Raw genomic sequence first — 21231 nt, 5'->3', positions numbered from 1 at the left:
AAGGTAAGTTAATTTTCAGAAAAAATAAGGTAAGTGAAATAAAAAAAAATAACTATCCAATTCTTTTTCAGGTTGTTTTAAGCTAACGGAAGGTGCAAAGTTGTAAAATAGGGTGGAACTCCGCTTTAAGTTCAATGTTTTGTTAATCTGAATTTTATATGATGGATCAGAACACAATAGTTGGTGAAGTGAAATGAGAAAAATATATACATAAAACTTTTTTTTAGAAATAGAAAACAGAAAATTGGCATGTGCGTATGTATTCACCCCCTTTGTTATGAGGCCCATAAAAAGCTCTGGTCCAACCAATTACCTTCAGAAGTCACATAATTAGTGAAATGATGTCCACCTGTGTGCAATCTAGGTGTCACATGATCGGTTATTACATATACACATCTTTTTTGAAAGGCCCCAGAGGCTGCAACACCTAAGCAAGAGGCACCACTAACCAAACACTGCCATGAAGACCAAGGAACTTTTCAAACAAGTAAAGGACAATGTTGTTAAGAAGTACAAGTCAGGGTTGGGTTATAAAAAAATATCCAAATCTTTGATGATCCCCAGGAGCACCATCAAATCTATCCTAACCAAATGGAAAGAACATGGCACAACAGCAAACCTGCCAAGAGATAGCCGTCCACCAAAACTCACGGACCGGGCAAGGAGGGCATTAATCAGAGAGGAAGCACAGAGACCTAAGGTAACCCTGGAGGAGCTGCAGAGTTCCACAGCACAGACTGGAGTATCTGTACATAGGACGACAATAAACCATATGCTCCATAGAGTTGGGCTTTAGTTGGGCTGAAGCTGCAGCGGAGGTACCAGTTCCATTTGGCACACACAAGCTGTACAGAACAGCGAAGGTACCCCTTTGAGGAGTCTCTCCTTAAGATGTGGACTGTTCCACTGGTGGTGGATCCCCCGGTTTCCAGGTTGAATAAGGCAACTATGATTCAGGTAAAATAATCGCTGGCTTTTAAGGATCTGGCTGACAGAAAGACAGAGGCTGTGGTCCGCAGTTTGTTCATTGTGGCTTGCTCGGCACTCATACCGGTCTTCACCATTGCCCTGGTGTCACAAACTCTGACCGAGTGAGCTAAGCTTTTAGCTCAGGGTTCAGGGGCTGCAGTTTATCTGTGATGCCTCTTTGGATGCGGCTCCCCTGCTCTCTAGACTGTCTGTTTCGGCAGTGGTCCTTAGGCGTGTTTTGTGGCTCAAATGTTGGTCTGCAAACCAGACCTCTAAAAAAGCCTTAACTGATCTTCCTTTTCAAGGGGATCACCTGTTTGGAGCTACCCTGAATGACATCATTAAGAGTCTCACAGGTGGAAGAGCACCTTTCTTCTGCAGGCTAGTAAGGAGTAAGGAACCTCGTTGCAGACGTGGCCGGTTCTTAGCTTACAGGAAGATTTTTTTGTCCCTCAAGGATGGCTAAAAAGGCTTCAAAGCCTTTCAAGACCTCTTAGGAAGGATCCAAGCGACCTTGGTCTGGCAAGTCCAAGGCGGGTTTCTCTAGACCCTCAGACAGAGCTCCTGCTGCATGAAGGTGCACCCTCACTTGTGGCTCTGATGAAGAGGGTTCTCCCTTGAAATGCGTCAGCCTTACCAGTACAGACGCCATTCAGCCCTTCTGCAGTACTGGAAGAATCCATGTTCTGGAGGTCACCTGACTGTATTAGGATTTTATATGCGCATTTACAACCTGCGTTTGCGAGTATGATGTATGATACTCTTTTTACCCTTCAATAAATGTTTTTTTATGATATTGCACTAGGTTGGTGTGCCCTTCTTTTGCTTTAGTTGTTTTCGAGTTTATGTGGATGCCCATATTCCTGAGAGGGCAGCAAGAACCTACACGCTATCAACATAGTCTTTTCCCCTAAGCACAGCACCTAAGCGCAGGAGAACTACTTGGCGCCCTCACCCGTGCCTGGGATGGTGGGGACATCTTCGCTGGTTTCCAGACCCGTGGACTTCCCTGTTGCAAGACAAGTGGGTCCACGAAGTGATACGGTCCAGCTACAAGATCGGGTTTCGTTCTTTCCCCGGAAAGGTTCTTTCCTTCCAATGTGTGTCTGTCCCTGGACAGATTGCAAAACCTTTTTGGGGTGATGCAAGACCTGTTGCTTCAAGGGGTGATTGTTACAGTTCCAACTTAGGAACGTTTTCAGGGATTTTATTCAAACCTGTTTACAGTCCCGAAGAAAGAGGGCACAGTGCATCCAATTCTGGATCTCAAGGCTCTGAACTGCTTTGTGCGAGTACAGAAAATCAGAATGGAGTCTACTTGCATGGTGATGGCATCCCTCTATCAGGGGGATTTCCTTGCCTCCGTTCCAATCGGTGTCTGTCACCAACGATTCCTCTGCTTTGCCATGGGAGCGGAGCATTATCAGTTTGTGGCATTACCTTTTAAGCTTGCCTCTGCTCCTCGGGTATTAACAAAGGTGTTGGCCCCGGTGCTGCCATTGTTAGGTCAGCGAGGGATCGCAGTGCTGGGCTATCTGTACAACCTTCTCTTGTGAGTAGAGTCTCCTACTGCTCTGATGGACAACATGGACATCACTATACGGACTGAGGGAGTTCAGCTGGAATCTGAATTTTCAGAAGTCTGCTATGGTTCCTTCCCCAAAACTGGACTATCTGGATCTGACTCTGGACTCGGCTCTAGCCAGAGTGTTCCTTCCTCTGGACAAGCTACAGAAGTTGCATGCTGTGATTCATCTCTTGCTGTCCAGCAGGTGGTTGTCCCTCTGGACTTGCATGAGGGTGTTGGGCCTGATGGTTTCTACCTTCGAAGCGGTCCTGTTTGCACAGTTCCATACAAGGTCCCTGCAAAGGGAGATCTTGGCCAAATGGGACAAGTGTCTGAAGTCTCTGGACAATCAAATCCAGCTGAGCCAAAAAACAAAAGGGTCTCTAATCTGGTTGCTTCGCTCTCCAGCTCTTCGCCAGGGCAAATCTTTCTCCCCCTGTATTGGACAGTGGTTACCACGGATGCCAGTCTGTCCGGGTGGGGAGGTGTCCTGGGTCGGAACTCCGCTCAGGGAATTTGGACACTGGAAGAGTCCAGACTAACGATCAATGTCCTGGAACTCTGAGCGATCAGGCTGTGCCTGAATAACTGGACGGATCACCTTCAGGGGTGTCCAGTGCAAATCCAATCGGACAATGCCACGGCCGTGGCTTATTTCACTCACCAGGGTGAAACAAGAAGTGTATTGGCAGCTCTGGAGGTAGTCGGCATTCCTCGGTGGGCGGAACGGTTCATTCCAGCCCTCTCCGCCATACACATTCCAGAGGTAAAAAATTGGCGAGTGGATTATCTCAGTTGGCAGGCGTTGGACCAAGGGGAGTGGTCCCTTCATCCGGAGGTGTTTCATCAGCTGTGTCTCCGGTGGGGCACCCCTGAGGTGGATCTGTTGGGGTCCTGGTTCAACAGGAAGGTACACAAGTTTGTGGCACGGTCACGGGATCCTCTAGCGGACGCCACAGACGTGCTGCTGGTGGCCCCCTGGGGTCAGTATCATCTGATTTACGCCTTCCCTCCTCTCCAGCTTCTGCCGAGACTCTTGCGCAGGATCGAAGCAGAAAGAATTACGGTCTATCTAGTTGCTCCGGATTGGACTCGCCGGTCCTGGCACGCCAACCTAATGCAGCTGCTCACTGATGCCCCTTGGAGACTACCTCTCAGGAAGGATCTGCTGTCCCAAGGGCCAATCTTCCATCCTGCTTTACAGTTGCTGGCTTTGACAGCTTGGTTATTGAAAGCCAGGTGCTGAAAAGGATAGAGGTTTGTCTGGGTTGGTGATTCCTACTCTCCTGAAAGCTAGGAAGTCTACTTCTAGGAAGAGCTACCATTGTATGTGGAAAGCGTACATTTTGCGGTGTGAGTTGCTTGGTGTTCATCCTCGCTCTTCTCCGTGACTCAGGTCTTGACCTTCCTTGAACGGAGGGGGGGGGGGGGTGTTGAGCAGAAGTCGGCCTTTGGGTACCATTAAGGGCCAGTTGTGGGCCTTGGTGGCCCTCTTTCAATGACCCTTGTCCACGCACTCTCTGGTGCGTACTTTCATTCAGGGGGTTCGACATTTGACTCCACCGGTGCGGTCCCCACTACGGCTTTGGGATCTCAACTTGGTGCTTTCAGCTCTACAGAAGCCTCCCTTTGAAAATATTTGTGAGATTCCCCTGCTTATGATATCCCAGAAGGGGGCCTTCTTGGTGGCTATCACCTCTGCGTGCAGGGTGTCTGAATTGACGGCGTTGTCTTGTCATTTCCCTTTTTTGGTGGTTCTTCGCCCCTGTTTGTCATTCCTTCCAAAAGTTGTCTCTGATTTCCATCCGAATGAGGCGATTGAGTTGCCTTCCCTGTGTCCCAGGCCAAAACATCCTAAGGAAATTGCGTTGCATTCCCTGGATGTGGTTAGGGCTATTACCTGGCAGCTACGCAGTCTTTTAGAAAGTCAGACTCACTATTTGTGCTTACAGATGGACCTCGAAAAGGACTATCCGCTTCATCTGCGACTGTTTCTAGATGGATCAGACAGAAGGTGACTCAGCCCTATCCGAGTTAGGGTCAGGCTCCTCCTTTCCCTATGAAGGCACACTACACAGGCGCTCAGTGCTTTTTGGGCCTTCCGTCATCAGGCGTCAGTATTGCCGGTGTGCAAGGCGGCTACTTGGTCGTCAGTGCACACTTTCACAAAATTGTATAAAGCGAATGTGTTGGCATCTGTAGATGCCTCTTTTGGCTGCAAGGTTTTGCAGACTGCTGTTTAGGGGGCGGGGTGTACTGTTTTTCAGGTGGGCTTCAGTTGTTTTGGTTGAGCTCCTGATACCTGGATGGCTATGGTTTAGCCTTGGGGATTTTTTTTCTTGTTGTTTCCACCCCTCATGTTTGACACAAAAGAAAAAATTTGGATTTTTGACTTAACATAAAATCCATTTCTCTGATGTTCATCGATGGACACAGCACCCACCTATCTATGGAGTTGTAATACTTCTGACACTGCTTGTAACAAAACTACTCATAGCGGAGAGGAGGGGTATACCTCCTGGGACTGCCCGTAGGCGTAGTCAAGTTATTTTTCTGCCTAGTCTCCTACTCCTGTAGGGGGCAGTATAACCCAATGGTCAAGAAGATCAGGAGCTGTGTCCATCAATGAACATCAGAGAAATTGATGTTACAGTATGTCAAAAAACCAATTTTTGAATAACATCTTTGCATTGCTATTTAGACTATTCAGGAGTCATGTAGCCATGCAAGATATAACCTCCAGATGGCACTATATCTAAAGTATTTTTTTGCACTTCTGCTGCCCATAAAACCCATGAGCACTGAAAGGTAGATAAAAAAAAATCTACACAATTAGAACCTGCAGAGGCAGATTTTTTTTAAATATATGTCCTCTGGGTGTCATTGTGAGCCAATGGTCTTTGTGCTTTTTACATCACTGACTCAGAGGGGTGTGCATATCAGGAGTGCAGAGTTTTCTGATTTGCATGTTTTTCCTAGGTCAGTGTCTTAATGTATTGAACCAGGAATAGTCGGGTATTTTCAGAAGGAAATCAGCTCTGATAGCCTTCAATGTTTTTGCCGTACAGGTGTGTTTTAAGTGGAAATGCCCTATTCCTGAATTTTATAAAGTGTTCCAAGTGGAACAGTAAAAGCCCACTGATGAAAAAAACTTTAAAAGCAGAAGGTGTATATATATATATATATATATATATATATATATATATATATATATATATATATATATATATATATATTTCCTTTTAGGTCCAGCAAAAAATGAGGGTCATGTTCTAAGTTGAGGCATTAAAAATTTTTCTTATCATAAGCAAACATTTTGGGTTTGAGCCTGCGCCAGACTTTGCACTGTAAAGGCAAACATTTGTATGCAATTTAGGGAAATGTTACTACAGTATATTAGGACAGTACCTAAGCCATAAAGTGAGATCTGTAAAATAATTGCGATATGAGCTTTAGAAAGACGAGGTTGTTCTATACTTAAGGAAACCCTGCTCTAAGAGAAACAAAATCGAAATAGTTGCTGGTATAACGTTCAATTTGTTTCTAGTGTTTCTCTAGCATTTTATTGCCAAATTATAAATGTATTTTTTTTTAATGTAATTTGATGTTGATTATATGGTTTAATTTTTTTAAGAGTGTTTAGAGTTTAATTTACCAGGGAGAAGAAAGCATGAAACCATTGAATTGTTATTAGGGTTCACATATTGTGGTCTAAAACAGTGGTTCTCAAATCCGGTCCTCGGGACCCACCAACAGGCCAGGTTTGCAAGATAACTAAATTACATCACAGGTGATCTCATTTGCTTCTCAGTGATTGCAGTATTCTAGTCTGCATCCCCCAAGGTAATACTTAAAATCTGGCCTGTTAGTGGGTCCCGAGGACCGGATTTGAGAACCACTGGTCTAAAAAAGCTATTACCTGTACATGTGTAAAAAAAACTATTGAAGACTATGATAGGCAATTGTATATGGAAAGATGGGGATCACCTATAGTAATTACATAGGAACCCTGAGACATTTCTTTATTTTGTGATTTAAAAGTATTGTAGCTTAACTCACCTTAAATAAAAAGTGCTGTTTTGAATATGTTTGAGGCCCTGAAAAATGTAAAGTTCACTCTATGGATAAGAACAATAATGCTTTTACTTCTTCTCTTCAGCAAATATCAAACTTAGAGTGGGTTAGACTGCATGGTCCCACCATATTGTTTGTTTGCAGTGTCGCTTGCGCTTGTCCCCTTTCTCTGGCAGGTGGTGTGAGGCTGACTCCTAGTGAATAGTGCCCAACCCAACATAGAGGCTTCCCATATCCCATAGAATAGAGACATGCAGCAACCTTTTGCTGTAAACAATTTACTCTAATTGGGCCATTTAGGCTGTGCTGCTTTGAAAATGAATGTTTTCAGCCCATGACAAAAAGTTGCAGATTTTGAGGATAAAATTAAATTTTCTTTTGATTGAGAGTTTGACAAAACTACATTGACCCCTAAGTTTCAGAACAAAAGCTTACTGCATTCTTGCTATGTCTGTCCATTTGGAAGAAGTACTTTTCGAACAGTAAGCAGTGTTACCGCTGTATTTTTGACAACTAGAATTAAAAAAAAAATGTTTTAAACACAATATTTCTCTTTTAGGTATTTTTGAAAATATTAAGTAGGGGAATAGCAGAGGATATACAGTTGTGCTCACAAGTTTACATACCCTGGCAGAATTTATGATTTCTTGGCCATTTTTCCGAGAAAATGAATGATAACACAAAAACTTTTCTTTCACTCATGGTTAGTGTTTGGCTGAAGCCATTTATTATCAATCAACTGTGTTTACTCTTTTTGAAATCATAATGACAACAGAAACTACCCAAATTACCCTGATCAAAAGTTTACATACCCTGGTGATTTTGACCTGATAGCATGCACACAAGTTGACACAAAGGGGTTTGAATGGCTATTAAAGGTAACCATCCTCACCTGTGGTCTGTTTGCTTGTAATAAGTGTGTGTGTGTAAAAAAAGGTCAATGAGTTTCTGGACTCCTGACAGACCCTTGCATCTTTCATCCAGTGTTGCACTGACGTTTCTGGATTCTGAGTCATGGGGAAAGCAAAAGTATTGTCAAAGGATCTGTGGGAAAAGGTAGTTGAACTGTATAAAACAGGAAAGGGATAAAAAAAAGAGATATCCAAGGAATTGAGAATGCCAATCAGCAGTGTTCAAGCTCTAATCAAGAAGTGGAAAATGACCACAACCATAAACACTACATTTGGAGAGGAGTCAAGAAGGCCTATGATGAAAGGTACACCATTCCTACTGTGAAACACAGAGGTGAATCGCTGAAGTTTTGGGGATGTGAGCTACAAAGGCACAGGGAATTTGGACAGAATTGATGGCAAGATGAATGCAGTATGTTGTTAAAAAATACTGGAGGAAAATTTGCATTCATCAGCCCGGAAGCTGCACATGGGACATACTTGGACATTCCAACATGACCATGATCCTAAACACAAGGCCAAGTCGACCTGTGATTGGCTACAGCAGAATAAAGTGAAGGTTCTGGAGTGGCCATCTCAGTCTCCTGACCTCCATATCATGAGGCACTCTGGGGAGATCTCAGACAGGCAATTCCTGCAAGACAGCCCAAGTTTTTTGCCAGGAAGAATGGGCAGCTTTACCATCTGAGAAGATAAAGAGCCTCATCCACAAATACCACAAAAGACTTCAAGCTGTCATTGATGTTGAAGGGAGCAATACACAGTATTAGGAACTGGGGTATGTAAACTTTTGATCAGGACCATTTGGGTAGTTTCTGTTGTCATTATGATTTAAAAAGAGTAAACACAGTTGATTGATAATAAATAGCTTCAGCCAAACACTAACCTTGAGTGAAAGAAAAGTGTTTGTGTTACCATTCATATTCTCTGATAAATGGCCAAGAAATCATAAATTCTGCCAGGGGATGTAAACTTTTGTGTACACCCCTAAGTGAAAATGTCCAAATTGGGACAAATTAGCCATTTTCCCTCCCCGCTGTCATGTGACTTGTTAGTGTTACGAGGTCTCGGATGTGAACGAGGAGCAGGTGGGTTAAATTTGGTGTTATCACTCTCACTCTCTCATACTGGTCAGTGAAAGTTCAACATGGCACCACATGACAAAACTCTCTGAGGATATGAAAAAAAGAATTGATGCTCTACATAAAGATGGCCTAGGCTTTAAGATTGCCAAGAGCCTGAAACTGAGCTGCAGCACGGTGGCCAAGACCATACAGGGGTTTAACAGGACAGGTTCCACTCAGAACAGGCCTCACCATGGTCAACCAAAGAAGTTGAGTGCACATGTTCAGCATCATATCCAGAGGTTGAAAGGGTGAGGGGTGGGGGGGTCAGCCTGTTAGTACTCAGACCATACACCTCAAACTGCATCAAATTGGTCTGCATGGCTTTCGTCCCAGAAGGAAGCCTCTTCTAAAGATGATGCACAAGAAAGACCGCAAACAGTTTTATGAAGACAAGCCTAATAAGGACATGGATTACTGGAATCATGTCCTGTGGTGTGATGAGACCAAGATAAACGTATTTGGTTCAGATGGTGTAAGCATGTGTGGTGGCAACCAGATGAGGAGTACGAAGACAAGTGTGTCTTGCGTACAGTCAAGCATGGTGGTGGGAGTGTCATGGTCTGGGGCAGCATGATTGCTTTCGGCACTGGGGAGCTACAGTTCATTGAGGGAACCATGAATGCCAACATGTACTGTAACATACTGAAGTAGAGCATGATCCCCTCCCTTCAGAGACTGGGTGGCGGGGCATTATTCAAACATAACGGCCCCAAACACACCTCTAAGATGACCATTGCTTTGCTAAAAAAGCTGAGGGTAAAGGTGATGGACTGGCCAAGCATGTCTCCAGACCTAAACCCCATTGAGCATCTGTTGGGCATCCTCAAACAGAAGGTGGAGGAGCGCAAGGTCTGTTAACATCCACCAGCTCAGCGATGTCATCATGAAGGAGTGGAGGAGGACTCCAGTGGCAACCTGTGAAGCTCTGGTGAACTCCATGCTTAAGAGGGTTAAGGCAGTGCTGGAAAATAATGGTGGCCACACAAAATATTGACACTTTAGGGCCAAATATGGACATTATCACTTAGGGGTGTACTCACTTTTGTTGCCAGCGGTTTTGACATTAATGGCTGTGTGTTGAGTTATTTTGAGGGGACAGTAAATTGACACTGTTATACAAGCTGTACACTCACTACATTGTAGCAAAGTGTAATTTCTTCAGTGTTGTCACATGAAAAGATAAAATAAAATATTTACAAAAAATGTGAGGGATCTACTCACTTTTGTGAGATACTGTATATATTTTATTAAAATAAGACCCTATCCAATATTAGTGTTATCATATTGCAGTATTACTGAGGATCAGAAGATAAAACCATAATCCTCATTTATTAAATTTTTACCCACTGGTCTATTTAGTAGGTAGAATTGACAAATACACTGTTAATAACTTTCAGTGCTACCTTTTTTCTACATGTTCTCCATTTAAAATTATTTAGTATGATTTTGTTAGTATGTTCATATTTTAATTCATGTATTCATTTTGTATTTTATCATTTTAGACACTGTCCGGTACTATATCACTGAAATAATGATTCAACCGTCATGTCATGCATACACCATGATTTCAAGGTAACATTATGCTATAACATAATACACTCAATAATTTATAATTCTGTGTTTATTTTATTTATTTATATTTTGGTATAATATGCTCAATAACTCATAATTCTATGTTTATTTTATTTATTTATTCATAATTTGGTATAATACACTCAATAATCTTTAATTCCGCATTTATTTTTATTTATTTACATTTTGGTATAATATACTCAATAACCCATAATTCTGTGTTTATTTTATTTTTTTATTTTTAGTTTTTTATAAATGTATTTATAGTGTCTTTTTTTTTTTTTTTAATACTTGCTTACTGCAACAACTACTGTATTTGTAAGCATCTGTAATTAAATTACAACAATAGCCTCTTGTAACAAAAATTCTCTCCTTTTGGTAATAATCAACTCTCACAGGGTGCTAGGAAACCGCACCAGGAAACCTAGGGATGATGCTTTAAAAATGTTTTTGGACTTTATTAGAGTAGATTTGTTTGATGTGTGTTCTTTACTTATAGGAAGGGGTGAATTCTCTCTATCTCCTCTTAGTGGCTCTGTCTATACTGCAGTAAACAACTAAAGGAAGTAAAAAAAGGAAGCATAATCAACTGTTAGAAATCACCCTCCTCTATGCTCCTATATTTAATCTAAGTCTTCGACTCTTCCTGGACTTAAAAAAACGTTCTGACTGCAATATAATGCTGACTCCTGGCCACTCATGACTAAGAGATATGAGAACAACTTGGAAATAAAACCTCTCTCCACCAACCAAAATATTATATCTAAACGTGATAGTGCACCGAAACTCACTAAGAAATATACCCTATGTTTCACTCTAAAAAAGAGCTTCGTCTGGGGTGTATAAAATTAAAATAAGTACTCAAAATTAAAAAGTGCTGTAACCACCACATGGCAAATGGAGACTCTGCTTGTCTACAGTTTCTATTTATAGATACTTCTCAACAGTGCAATCTAGTGGATTTTGAAAATAATGTTTTTGCCTTAAGACTGTTGGGGAAAAGAAATCCCTCACTCTCACCATTTTCAGTCTTACTCATTCTATATTTGTATAGATAATTGTTAAATAATTTCTTTTCTTCAGTCTTCACAAAGGAATCAGGGGTCTACACGAACCCAGCTTGTAAGGCCGAACTAAATAATACACCTCAGGAAGTGCCGCCATGGCTAACAGAAGATAGACTTAGAGCTAAACTAGAGAAGCTTAACATAAATAAATCCCCGGGACCAGATGGCTTGCACCCGAGGGTTCTTAAAGAGCTCAGCCAGGTGATTGCCAGACCATTATTCTTGATCTTTAAGGATAGTTTACAGACGGGTATGGTGCCAGCTGATTGGAAAAAAGCCAACGTGGTACCAATATTTAAAAAGGGGCCGAGATATATCCCGGGTAACTATAGGCCGATCAGCCTAACATCTGTAGTCTGCAAAATATTGGAGGGGATGTTAAGGGACCACATACAAGACTTTAGTAATGAAAACGGTATTATAAGTATTAATCAGCACGGATTCATGAAAAATCGTTCGTGCCAAACCAATCTATTAACCTTCTACGATGAAGTGAGCTGCCACCTAGATAAAGGTAAGCCTGTGGATGTGGTGTATCTGGACTTTGCAAAGGCCTTCGACACCGTTCCCCACAAACGCTTACTGTACAAACTAAGGAAGATAGGTATGGACCATAAGGTGAGTACCTGGATAGAGAACTGGCTCCAGGGGAGAGTACAGAGGGTGGTGATTAATGGGGAGTACTCGGATTGGGCGGGTGTGGAAAGTGGGGTCCCCCAGGGTTCTGTCCTGGGACCAATCCTGTTTAATTTATTCATAAATGATCTAGAGGAGGGGATATCTAGTACAATCTCAGTATTTGCGGATGATACTAAATTAGGCATGCCAATATCTTCTATGCAGGATGTGGAAACCTTGCAAGCGGACCTGAACAAAATAACGGAGTGGGCAACTACATGGCAGATGAGATTTAATGTTGAAAAATGTAAAGTAATGCACTTGGGGGCCAGAAACCAGAAAGCAAGCTACTCGCTAGGGGGGGAACCTCTGGGTGAGTCTAGGATGGAAAAGGACTTAGGGGTACTGGTAGACAACAGGCTTGGCAGTGGCATGCAATGCCAGGCCGCAGCAAGCAAAGCCAACAGAATACTGGGATGTATAAAAAAGGGGATTCACTCCAGAAATAAAGAGATTATTCTCCCGCTCTACAAGACTCTGGTCCGGCCACATCTGGAGTATGCTGTCCAGTTCTGGGCACCGGTCCTCAGAAAGGATGTGCTGGAACTGGAGAAAGTCCAGAGAAGGGCAACAAAAATAATTAGGGGGATGGAGGACATCAGCTATGAAGAAAGACTACAAGCCCTGAACTTATTCTCTCTGGAGAAGAGACGATTGAGGGGGGATATGATATCAATGTACAAATACTGTACTGGCGACCCGAGCATAAGGAACAAACTATTCAGAGAAAGGAGATACAATAAGACTCGTGGCCACTCACTAAAACTAGAGGAAAGGCGGTTTAACCTTAAAGTGCGTAAGGGGTTCTTCACTGTAAGAGCGGTAAGGATGTGGAATTCTCTTCCACAAGCAGTCGTATCAGCAGGGAGCATTGATAGTTTCAAAAAACTGTTAGATGGACACCTTAAAGACCACAACATACAGGGGTATACAATGTACGGCTAAAAGCAAACACACACACACATCATAGGTTGAACTGGATGGACTGATGTCTTTTTTCAACCTCACTAACTATGTAACTATGTAACTATGGGCTGTGTACCACTTATATCCCCTTCTAAATGTCTCTATTGTAGAAATAATTCCTGAGCCACCATTAAAGGTTTACACACATCTATTACCAAATCACTATATAGATCATTTGCAGATGCTATCAAGAACTATTCTCCCACAAAAGGTAGGTAGGTAAAACCTTAATTTATTCCTTGTGGTGCACGTGATCTTAATGGAAAGATCCATTTGGCTTCTGTTTTTGGTAGTTTCTTAGTTAGATCTCCTTTCCTCTGACCCAATTTAATTTGTTGGACCACCCAAAAGGACAGGGCATCAGCTTTTCCATTGTGTTTATGTACCATATGTCTTGCTATTGGTCTGTCCTTTTTAAATACCGCATAATTTGTGTTTCAGAATCCTGCGTCTCAGTTGGCGGATCGTCTTACCAACATAGAGAAGGGGACAGGGGCATTTGGCTACATTTATTACATCCTCCATGCTACAGTTATAGAAAGATGTAATATCAATTTTTCTCAATTTTTTTGGGAAAAATAAGTTTTTGACTGTTGGTATATATCTACAGGAAAGGAGATCTACAAAAGAAACTACTAAAAACAGAAGCCAAATGGATCTTTCGGTTAGGATCATGTGCCCCACAGGGCAGGGAATAAATTAAGGTTTTACCTACCTTTTGTGGGAGAATAGTTCTTGTTAGCATTTGCAAATTATCTATATAGTGATTTGGTAATAGATGTGTGTAAACCTTTAAAGGTGACTCAGGAATTATTTCTACAATAGAGACAATTAGAAGGGGATATAAGTGGTACAAATATAGAATGAGTAAGACTGAAAATGGTGAGAGTGAGGGATTTCTTTTCCCCATCAGTCTAAAGGCAAAAACATGCTATTTAATATCCACTAGATTCCACAGTTGAGAAGTATCTATAAATAGAAACTGTAGACAAGCAGAGTCGCCATTTGCCATTTTGAGCACTTTTTTTTATTTTATACACCTCAGACAAAGCTCTTTTTTGTGAAATGTAGGGTATTTGTCTTAGTGAGATTGGGTGCACTATCACGTTTAGATCTGGTATTTTGGTTGGTGGAGAGGGGTTTTATTTGCAAGCTGTTCTCAAATCTCTTAGTTATCAGTAGCCAGGAGTCTGTATTATATTGCAGTCATGATGTTTTTTTAAGTCCAGGAAGAATGGAAGTAATAGACAGAAATAATCCTACTCTATACTCCTATATTCAAACAGTTGATTAGAACCCCAATGCTTCCTTTTTGTACTTCCTTTAGTTTCTACTGCAGTATAGACAGAGCCAATAAGAGGAAATAGAGTTTAATGACAAAATGAGGTAGAGAGGTATCTCTCAATTCACCCCTTCCTATAAGGCCCCTTTCACACAGGGGAGTCTGTTGGCAGACTCCGCTTTTCTCAGCGGGCCGATCCCCCACTGAGCAGGCTGATAGCTGCTCTGTCTCCACGCTGTGTGCAGAGACAAAGCTGTCGGGTCCCGCTGTTCTCTATGGGGGATCCGCTGGACGGATGGAAAATAGGCTTTCCATCCGTCCAGATTTGACGAATCGGATCGGATGTCATCGGACATGTCTCCGCTGACATCAGATGCCCCATCTAGATTCATGGGGCATCTGTTCAGATCCGCCTGAAAACCGTCTGAACGGTTCGCCTGTGTGAAAGGGGCCTAAGTAAAAAACACACATCAAACAAATCTACTTCAATAAAGTCCTCAACATTTTTAGGCTAGGTTTCCTGGTGCGTGGGCAGATGCACCTTGTGAGAGTTGAGCATCTGTAATTAGACAGAAGAGTGCAGTCTGAGTATGGAGCAATATGTTGATAATGCTGTAGTTACAACAATTAAAATTTGCATCATAAATAGTTATATTTCATTGTACTAGTATATTTAAAACAATTGAAATATTTAGATTTTCTGTTGGCCTAATTTTAGCCACTGGATTCTAAAATAAAATGTGGTAACGAGGCAAGACTTTTTTGATTTTTTTTTTTTTTTTTTTCAGTGGATAATGATGGGAATATTCTAATCAACTATAGACTTTTTTCACAAATAGCTTTTTTTTCTGAGATTTGAGCACATTTTTCTTCCTCCTTTTTCCCTTTTGTGTTTTAGCTGGCATATTTGACTGTGACTGGAAGAGTGAGTTGTGAGATAACAAAGGCAAATGTGGTATTGTCTGTGACACACCAGAAGGGATATTGGAGGATCTTTGCAAATTACCAAATCAAAGTGATTTTAGAAACATTCATGTGGATTATGAAAAATGGGTTAAACTGCAGTCTTCCTTTAATTGGATTTTGCAAAGGAGAAAATTCTGTCGTGTAAACCACAACTTGTACAAAAAATATAAGGAAATAATGAGTAATTGTAGAAATTACTTGGGTATGATTTTATTTATTTTACACCAAGAAAACTTTTTGCGGTATAGTTATAAAACAATATATTGTATATGACAATCACCAAACTTTGCCTACTGATGAATAATTACTGTCATTTACAACACATGAACCTGGAATTTTCAGTGAATGTTTGTTGAATGTCAGATTCACTGTTGTATAAATTTGCCCCTGTATGTTCTATTTCCATTTAAAAGAATAATATAAAAACAAGCATCTCCCTCAATCAGGAACATTTTTGCTGTAAAGTGTAGTAACTTGCATTTGTTTCTGACACTGAAATACTGTGTTCTGAACATAAGAATTCCCTGTATTTTAAAAATCGAAAATGATATAGGACATGGTCCACTTCATTATCTGGTAACTATCCCTGACCAGAGAGGCTTCTATTTTATTCAGTGGGGTGCTGACAGCACATAAAGGAAAATGGATAATGTGGAGGTTCTGTTTTGTCCTAATGACCAGTTACCATTAGCTGCCTAGCTTTTCAATGATAGTTAATATGGACACATGCTGTGAAGACTGATCTTTATTTTCTACAGGAACCAGTTTGTGGAGAGTATGATTGTCCAGATTCTCCTGAAATTCTCATCCTCCAGAAGTACTTTCAGGTTTTGTGTTCAAGGACAAAATGGCAAACTTTTCCTGCTGGTAAGACAACAGTGATTACGGTCCCCTTAGTTTTGGTGTTGTGTTGTTTTACATAACAAAGATGTAGCAATTTTAATGCATGCTTTATTTTGTACAGCATTTCCCAAATAATTATATGCAGGCATGTATCAATCTGAAGCCAAGATTTTTTTTTTTTTTTTTGGATAGATAAGAAAATTGTTAAAAACACTTTTTTTTTTTTTTTTTTTTGCTGTCTCCACTGTGGAAGAAGTTAAGAGAAATCTCTCCAAAGGGAGGTAATTTCTCTTAGACAGTTGTCACTGAAACAGGTGTTACTTTCTGAAGATTTTCACTCTATTCTAGTGACAGCTGTACAATTTTGTCATAATCCTCTGGGCATTCATCTTGAACTCACCAGGGAGCCCTGACAATGTCACAAACTACATTAACCATTCCTGCTCCAGCAATGATTTGTGACTTCCCCTTATTAGCAATCTCTCACTTGCATACTTAGGCTGCATATTAGGCGCAAGAGCAGCAATCCTGCTGGCCTTGTCTGCTTAAAATCTATTAATGGTGATGGGTAGGGGGGTTCTTTCAGTGTACTTTCTAAGGGACCTGACAATGATAGCTCATACAATTGTCTTCTATCACAACACTCCTCAGAGGCTTCCTTAACTCCCTCAGTGGTGCCATCCTTTGTCTTATCTAGGGGAGAATTCCCTGCTACAATTTGAATTTATGGGTAAATTTCAGCCATGTTAGCTGACTTAGAACTGACAGGCCGCAAGCGTGCTTCCATGCACTCTTCATCAGAGTCAATCTCTGATTTTCTTGTGACTGTGCTACTTCTGCACAGTCAGCTGAAGATGAAGAAGATTGTACCCTATTCTTATTTTAGAAATTGATACAAGGGAGTCTCAATCTGCAGACATATCTCCTAAACTTAAAGTGGTATTAAGCTCAAAAACAAAAATGTACTAAATTGAATCTCACCAGTTCTTTGAGGTGGTGGCTGCATTCTTTTTAATTGCTTTCCTTCATCTTGGACACCTCCTGATCTTTGTGGGCACCAAAGATTCCTACTTGCATGTCCACATCTTCCAGGGGCATCAATGCTATCTGCCTTTTGTAGTGGGCACACAGCAATACAAATTTCTTGCCCTTTCTATTGATCAGTCTACTGCACCTCAGGTCTTCACCAAGGCATTTGCTCCTGTTCTTTCTTTGCTTTGCCCCCAGTGCATCCCCATTGTGAGATATCAGTAAAAACCTTCTTCTGAGTTATAAGTTAGCACAGGTTCTATCAGCCAACGTCCGACATATTTTTCAGACCCTACAATGGGTCAGTTGGTTTCCAGATCTTGGGTCTATAATCTAGGTTGTTATTTCCCTGCTTTACCCTAAGGACATCCCAATAGCGAAAACTATCTAGACAACCTAGAACAGTCAGCACAAACTCTGTCAGAAAATGTTCAAAGACTGTCCAGGTCCTACAAAGGTTTGGTTTGATCCTAGATTTCTAAAAGTCAGTGCTAGAACCTCCTCATCTCTTGGAGTATCAAGCCCTGGTCTTGGATATGGCAATGTCCCAGGTTTTATTTTAAAAGGGCAAATTACACACTCTCTGCTCACACATCCAGACTTTACAATCCATGAGACAACCATTCCTCTGCTTTTGCATGAAAGTTTTGGGCTTAATGGTGACCTCTTTTGAAGCAGTTTCATGTGCTCATTTTAACTCTAGATTACTGAAGCTTAATATTCTGGCAGTGTGGGTCAAGCAGGCTCAGTCTCTGGGCAGTGAAGCCTGACCAACAAGACCAGACTTGCCCTTGCCTAGTGGATTATGGGCCCACCAGAACTCCTTCCTCCCACTAGTCTGGAAGGATCTCACGATGGATGTCAGCCTGTAGGCCTCTGGGGGGGGGGGGGGGGGAGTCCTAGATACTCTCTGCAAGGTACTTGATCACCTTAGGAAGCTTGTCTCCCATTCAATGTACTGAAATTCAAAGGAATTTGCATTACCTTTTCAGCATGCAATATAATACATTTTTGTTTTTGATTTTAATACCGCATTGAGTCAAACAGCATCATGGCAGTGGCTTATGTCCAGCATTATGGAAGAAACAGAAGTCTTGCAGTTCCAAGAGAAGCCGATTAGATTAGTGTTTTGGTTGAACTTTATATTCCATCCTTATCCACCGTGCACATCCCTAGTGTGGAAAATTTCAGGTGGACTTCCACAGTTGTCAATGTCTGGACTCTGGAGGTCTGTTCACACTGAGGTATTTCGTGGCTTCAATGTTCAACAACAAACTGAGCAAGCTTTTCTCCAGGTCCATGGATCCTCTAGCCATTGCAGTGGATGCTCTGGTTACTACCTGCGATCAGTTTATCTTGATTTACTCCTCCCTTTAAAATTCTTTCCTCGACTGCTTTATTGGATCCGAACTTGGCCAGATAGACAGTGCTAGGACTTCGACAGACTTTCAGTAGGCTCTACCAGATCATCCAGATCTTCTGTTGCAAGAACCAGTTTACCAACCTGCTTCTTGATCACTGGTTTGTCAACCTGGCTGTTGAATCCAGGTCCTGGAAGATAGAGGTCTTTCTGATTTGGTTATCCTAAGCTTTTAGGAAATTGCTTTCTTGCAAAGTTTATCATCATTTCCGGAAAGCATATTTCTCATGGTGCGAGGCAGGAAAATTCCATCCTAGAAAATACTCTGTAGGGACTATCCTGTCTTCTCTCCAGTTGGGTCTGGATCAAAATTTGGCCTTGAGTATAGTGTGTTGTGTGTTGCCCTCTACTGTACAGTGTGTTGGGGTGTCATTCACAATGAATGGCACAACATCAACACATAGGACCGGTACATTGCAGAAATGTGCTGTCATGCCCTTGTTAACACAACCAAGTCTGAATGGGGATTTAAAAAAATAAAAAGGATATAGAAATAATCAAATGTAGTTTGTAAGAAAAAGGATCATTAAGGTATTTTCTCTTTCGTTCATTGACGGACACGGCTCTTCATCTTCTTGACCGTAGAGTTATACTACCCCCTACAGAAGTAGGACACTAGGCAGAGAAAAAAGCTTTAACACGCCTATAGGGCAGTCATTGGGGGTATACTCCCACTTCCTGCTATAGGTTTTCAGTTTTTTTTCTACCTTGTCGGGAGTAAGGACCTGGTTCCTTGCTGGGATCCCTGATCCTGGCAGTTTTTTTCTGTTTACATGGAATTTTCCTCTTTTTATTATTTTGTTCCTGTGAGAGCTACAATCAAGTGCTGGACTGAGTGACGAACTGGATAATATAGATCCTTAGGGACCCCCAGTCCGGCCAGCGAGCGCGTGCAGACCGCAGCTCAACGCTAGGGCAGGTTGCGACATAGCCTCACTGGACGGGGGCTGGCCTGTGAGTTAAATGTCTCCCAAAGGGCGCATACGAACTGGCTTCAGCATTTCCTGCTGGCAGACAGCACCCACAATACGATGGAGTGGTGAAATGTCCAGAACGGTGCCCACCTTGTTCCTGGTGTGGAAATTAGCTGTCCCCCTCCTACCCCTGGAGGGTTTTGGGGTGGACGTAGGCCCCACCCTGTGTTGGTCGGACCCCCGGGTTCCCATCCCTCTAAAATTGAGATCATTGTGGGGTCTTTGGTCACCCAAACCCCCCCCCCTCCCCTCCCTGGGTGAGGTTATGGGCTGGCTGTTGCCACTTGCTCCTAAGGGGGTCTGGTTGAAGTTGCTGCTGTCCGGGTTTTTCTAGGGCGCTTCAAGGGGTTAAGAAGGGTTCCCTGGCACCCTGGGGGTTGGTGACTAGGGCAGGGATGTCCTCTGGGCTCCCTGCGGCAGTTGTTAGGCTGGGAGAGCAAATGTTTTAACATCCGCGGGTACACACCTCATGGGGCCGGATCTGGCCAAAAATTTAGGCTGTGGCTTTGCGGCCTACTCGTTGGAAACCATGTGAGGCGGCCCCTGTGAGGGTGGCTTATGCCACTGCCTCCAGTTTGGTTATCTGCCTTCCCCTCCGCTGCACCTGGGTGGTCAGCTCCACTGGAGCTAATGTCCTTGCGGCTGGACGCCTTCAAAAATTTAAGCCGCGGCTTGCTGCCTACTAGGCCATGCGGCCGAGTCGGGCACCGCCTTTGGAGGGCGGACTTAGTGTTTTTAGCTGAAGCCCCCACTCTTCTTTTGGGCACCTTCCGGGCTGGGGATCTGTGCAATTTGGGCTAGGCCTCCACAAAAATCTAGGCCGTGGCTTTCGACCTGCTAAGCTATGTGGTCAGCTTGGCACCTCCCTTGGAAGGCGTAGTGCTGTGGGGGCGCTTTGTTTTTTTATTGGCAGCTTTGCCACCATTATTGTGTGGTATAAGGCTCTGGCCCGCCATATGTGGCTGTGGCTGGTTCATCGATTAGGCCGATAATTACTATTGCTCTAATGTCGCAAACTCTGACTGAGTGGGCTAAGCTTTACGCCGGGAGCTGGAGGAGAAGCAGCTCCCCCTTGCCTTGGTGGAGCTCAGGGATCAGTTGGTCCAAGGGCTAAAATTTGTCTGTGACTCCTCTTTGGATGCCGCTCCCCTGCTTTCTAGACAGTTTGTGTCAGTAGTGGTCCTGTGGCGCATTATCTGGCTGAAATGCTGGTCTGCGCACCAGGCTTCAAAGAAGGCCTTTTCTGATCTTCCATTCGTGGGGGATCGCCTGTTTGATGCTTCCTTGGATGACATAATTAAGAGCCTCACAGGGGGAAAGAGTACTCTTCTTCATCAGGCTTCCAGAGGTAAAGAGTCCCGTCGCAGACGGGGACCCTCCTTTTCTGCTCACAAGCTCCTTTTTTTCGTCCCTCAGGGTCTCAAGACAAGGGATCCAAACCCTTTCGGGCCTCCGCTTGGGATTCCAAAAAAGTATTGGTCGAGCAAACCATCAGCAGGTGCTGCCAGACCTGCGGACAAAAATTCCTTTGCAAGAAGGGGCGCCCTCACCCGTATCTGGGGTGGGGGGTTGTCTTCGCTGCTTTCCGGATCCATGGACCTCCCTTATCCAAGACAAGTGGGTCCACAAAGTAATTCGCTCCGTCCACAAAGTAATTTGCTCCGGCTACATGATAGAGTTTAGATCATATCTTCCAGAAAGTTTCATCCCTTCCAACTTGCACTTATCTCCAGATCGCTTAAAGGATCTCTATAGGGCGGTGCAAGATTTGGTACTTCAAGGTGTT

The 21231-nt window shown here is 42.7% G+C and overlaps 1 protein-coding gene across 2 annotated transcripts in view; it reads left to right on the top strand.

Annotated features, from left to right (window-relative positions):
- UBE3D (ubiquitin protein ligase E3D) overlaps positions 1–21231 on the top strand; it is a 457021-nt gene that overhangs the window by 174423 nt on the left and 261367 nt on the right. For both annotated transcript variants that reach the window (XM_082250092.1, XM_082250091.1), the window contains exons 6-7: positions 10151–10220; positions 15938–16046. In XM_082250092.1, the coding sequence (XP_082106218.1) occupies positions 10151–10220; positions 15938–16046 (179 nt within the window). The remainder of the gene's footprint in view (positions 1–10150; positions 10221–15937; positions 16047–21231) is intronic.

The sequence above is a fragment of the Pelophylax lessonae genome, assembly GCF_965119305.1.
Source record: "Pelophylax lessonae genome assembly, chromosome: 3".
Classification (NCBI taxonomy): domain Eukaryota; kingdom Metazoa; phylum Chordata; class Amphibia; order Anura; family Ranidae; genus Pelophylax; species Pelophylax lessonae.
This window is presented reverse-complemented; position numbering and strand designations above follow the sequence as displayed.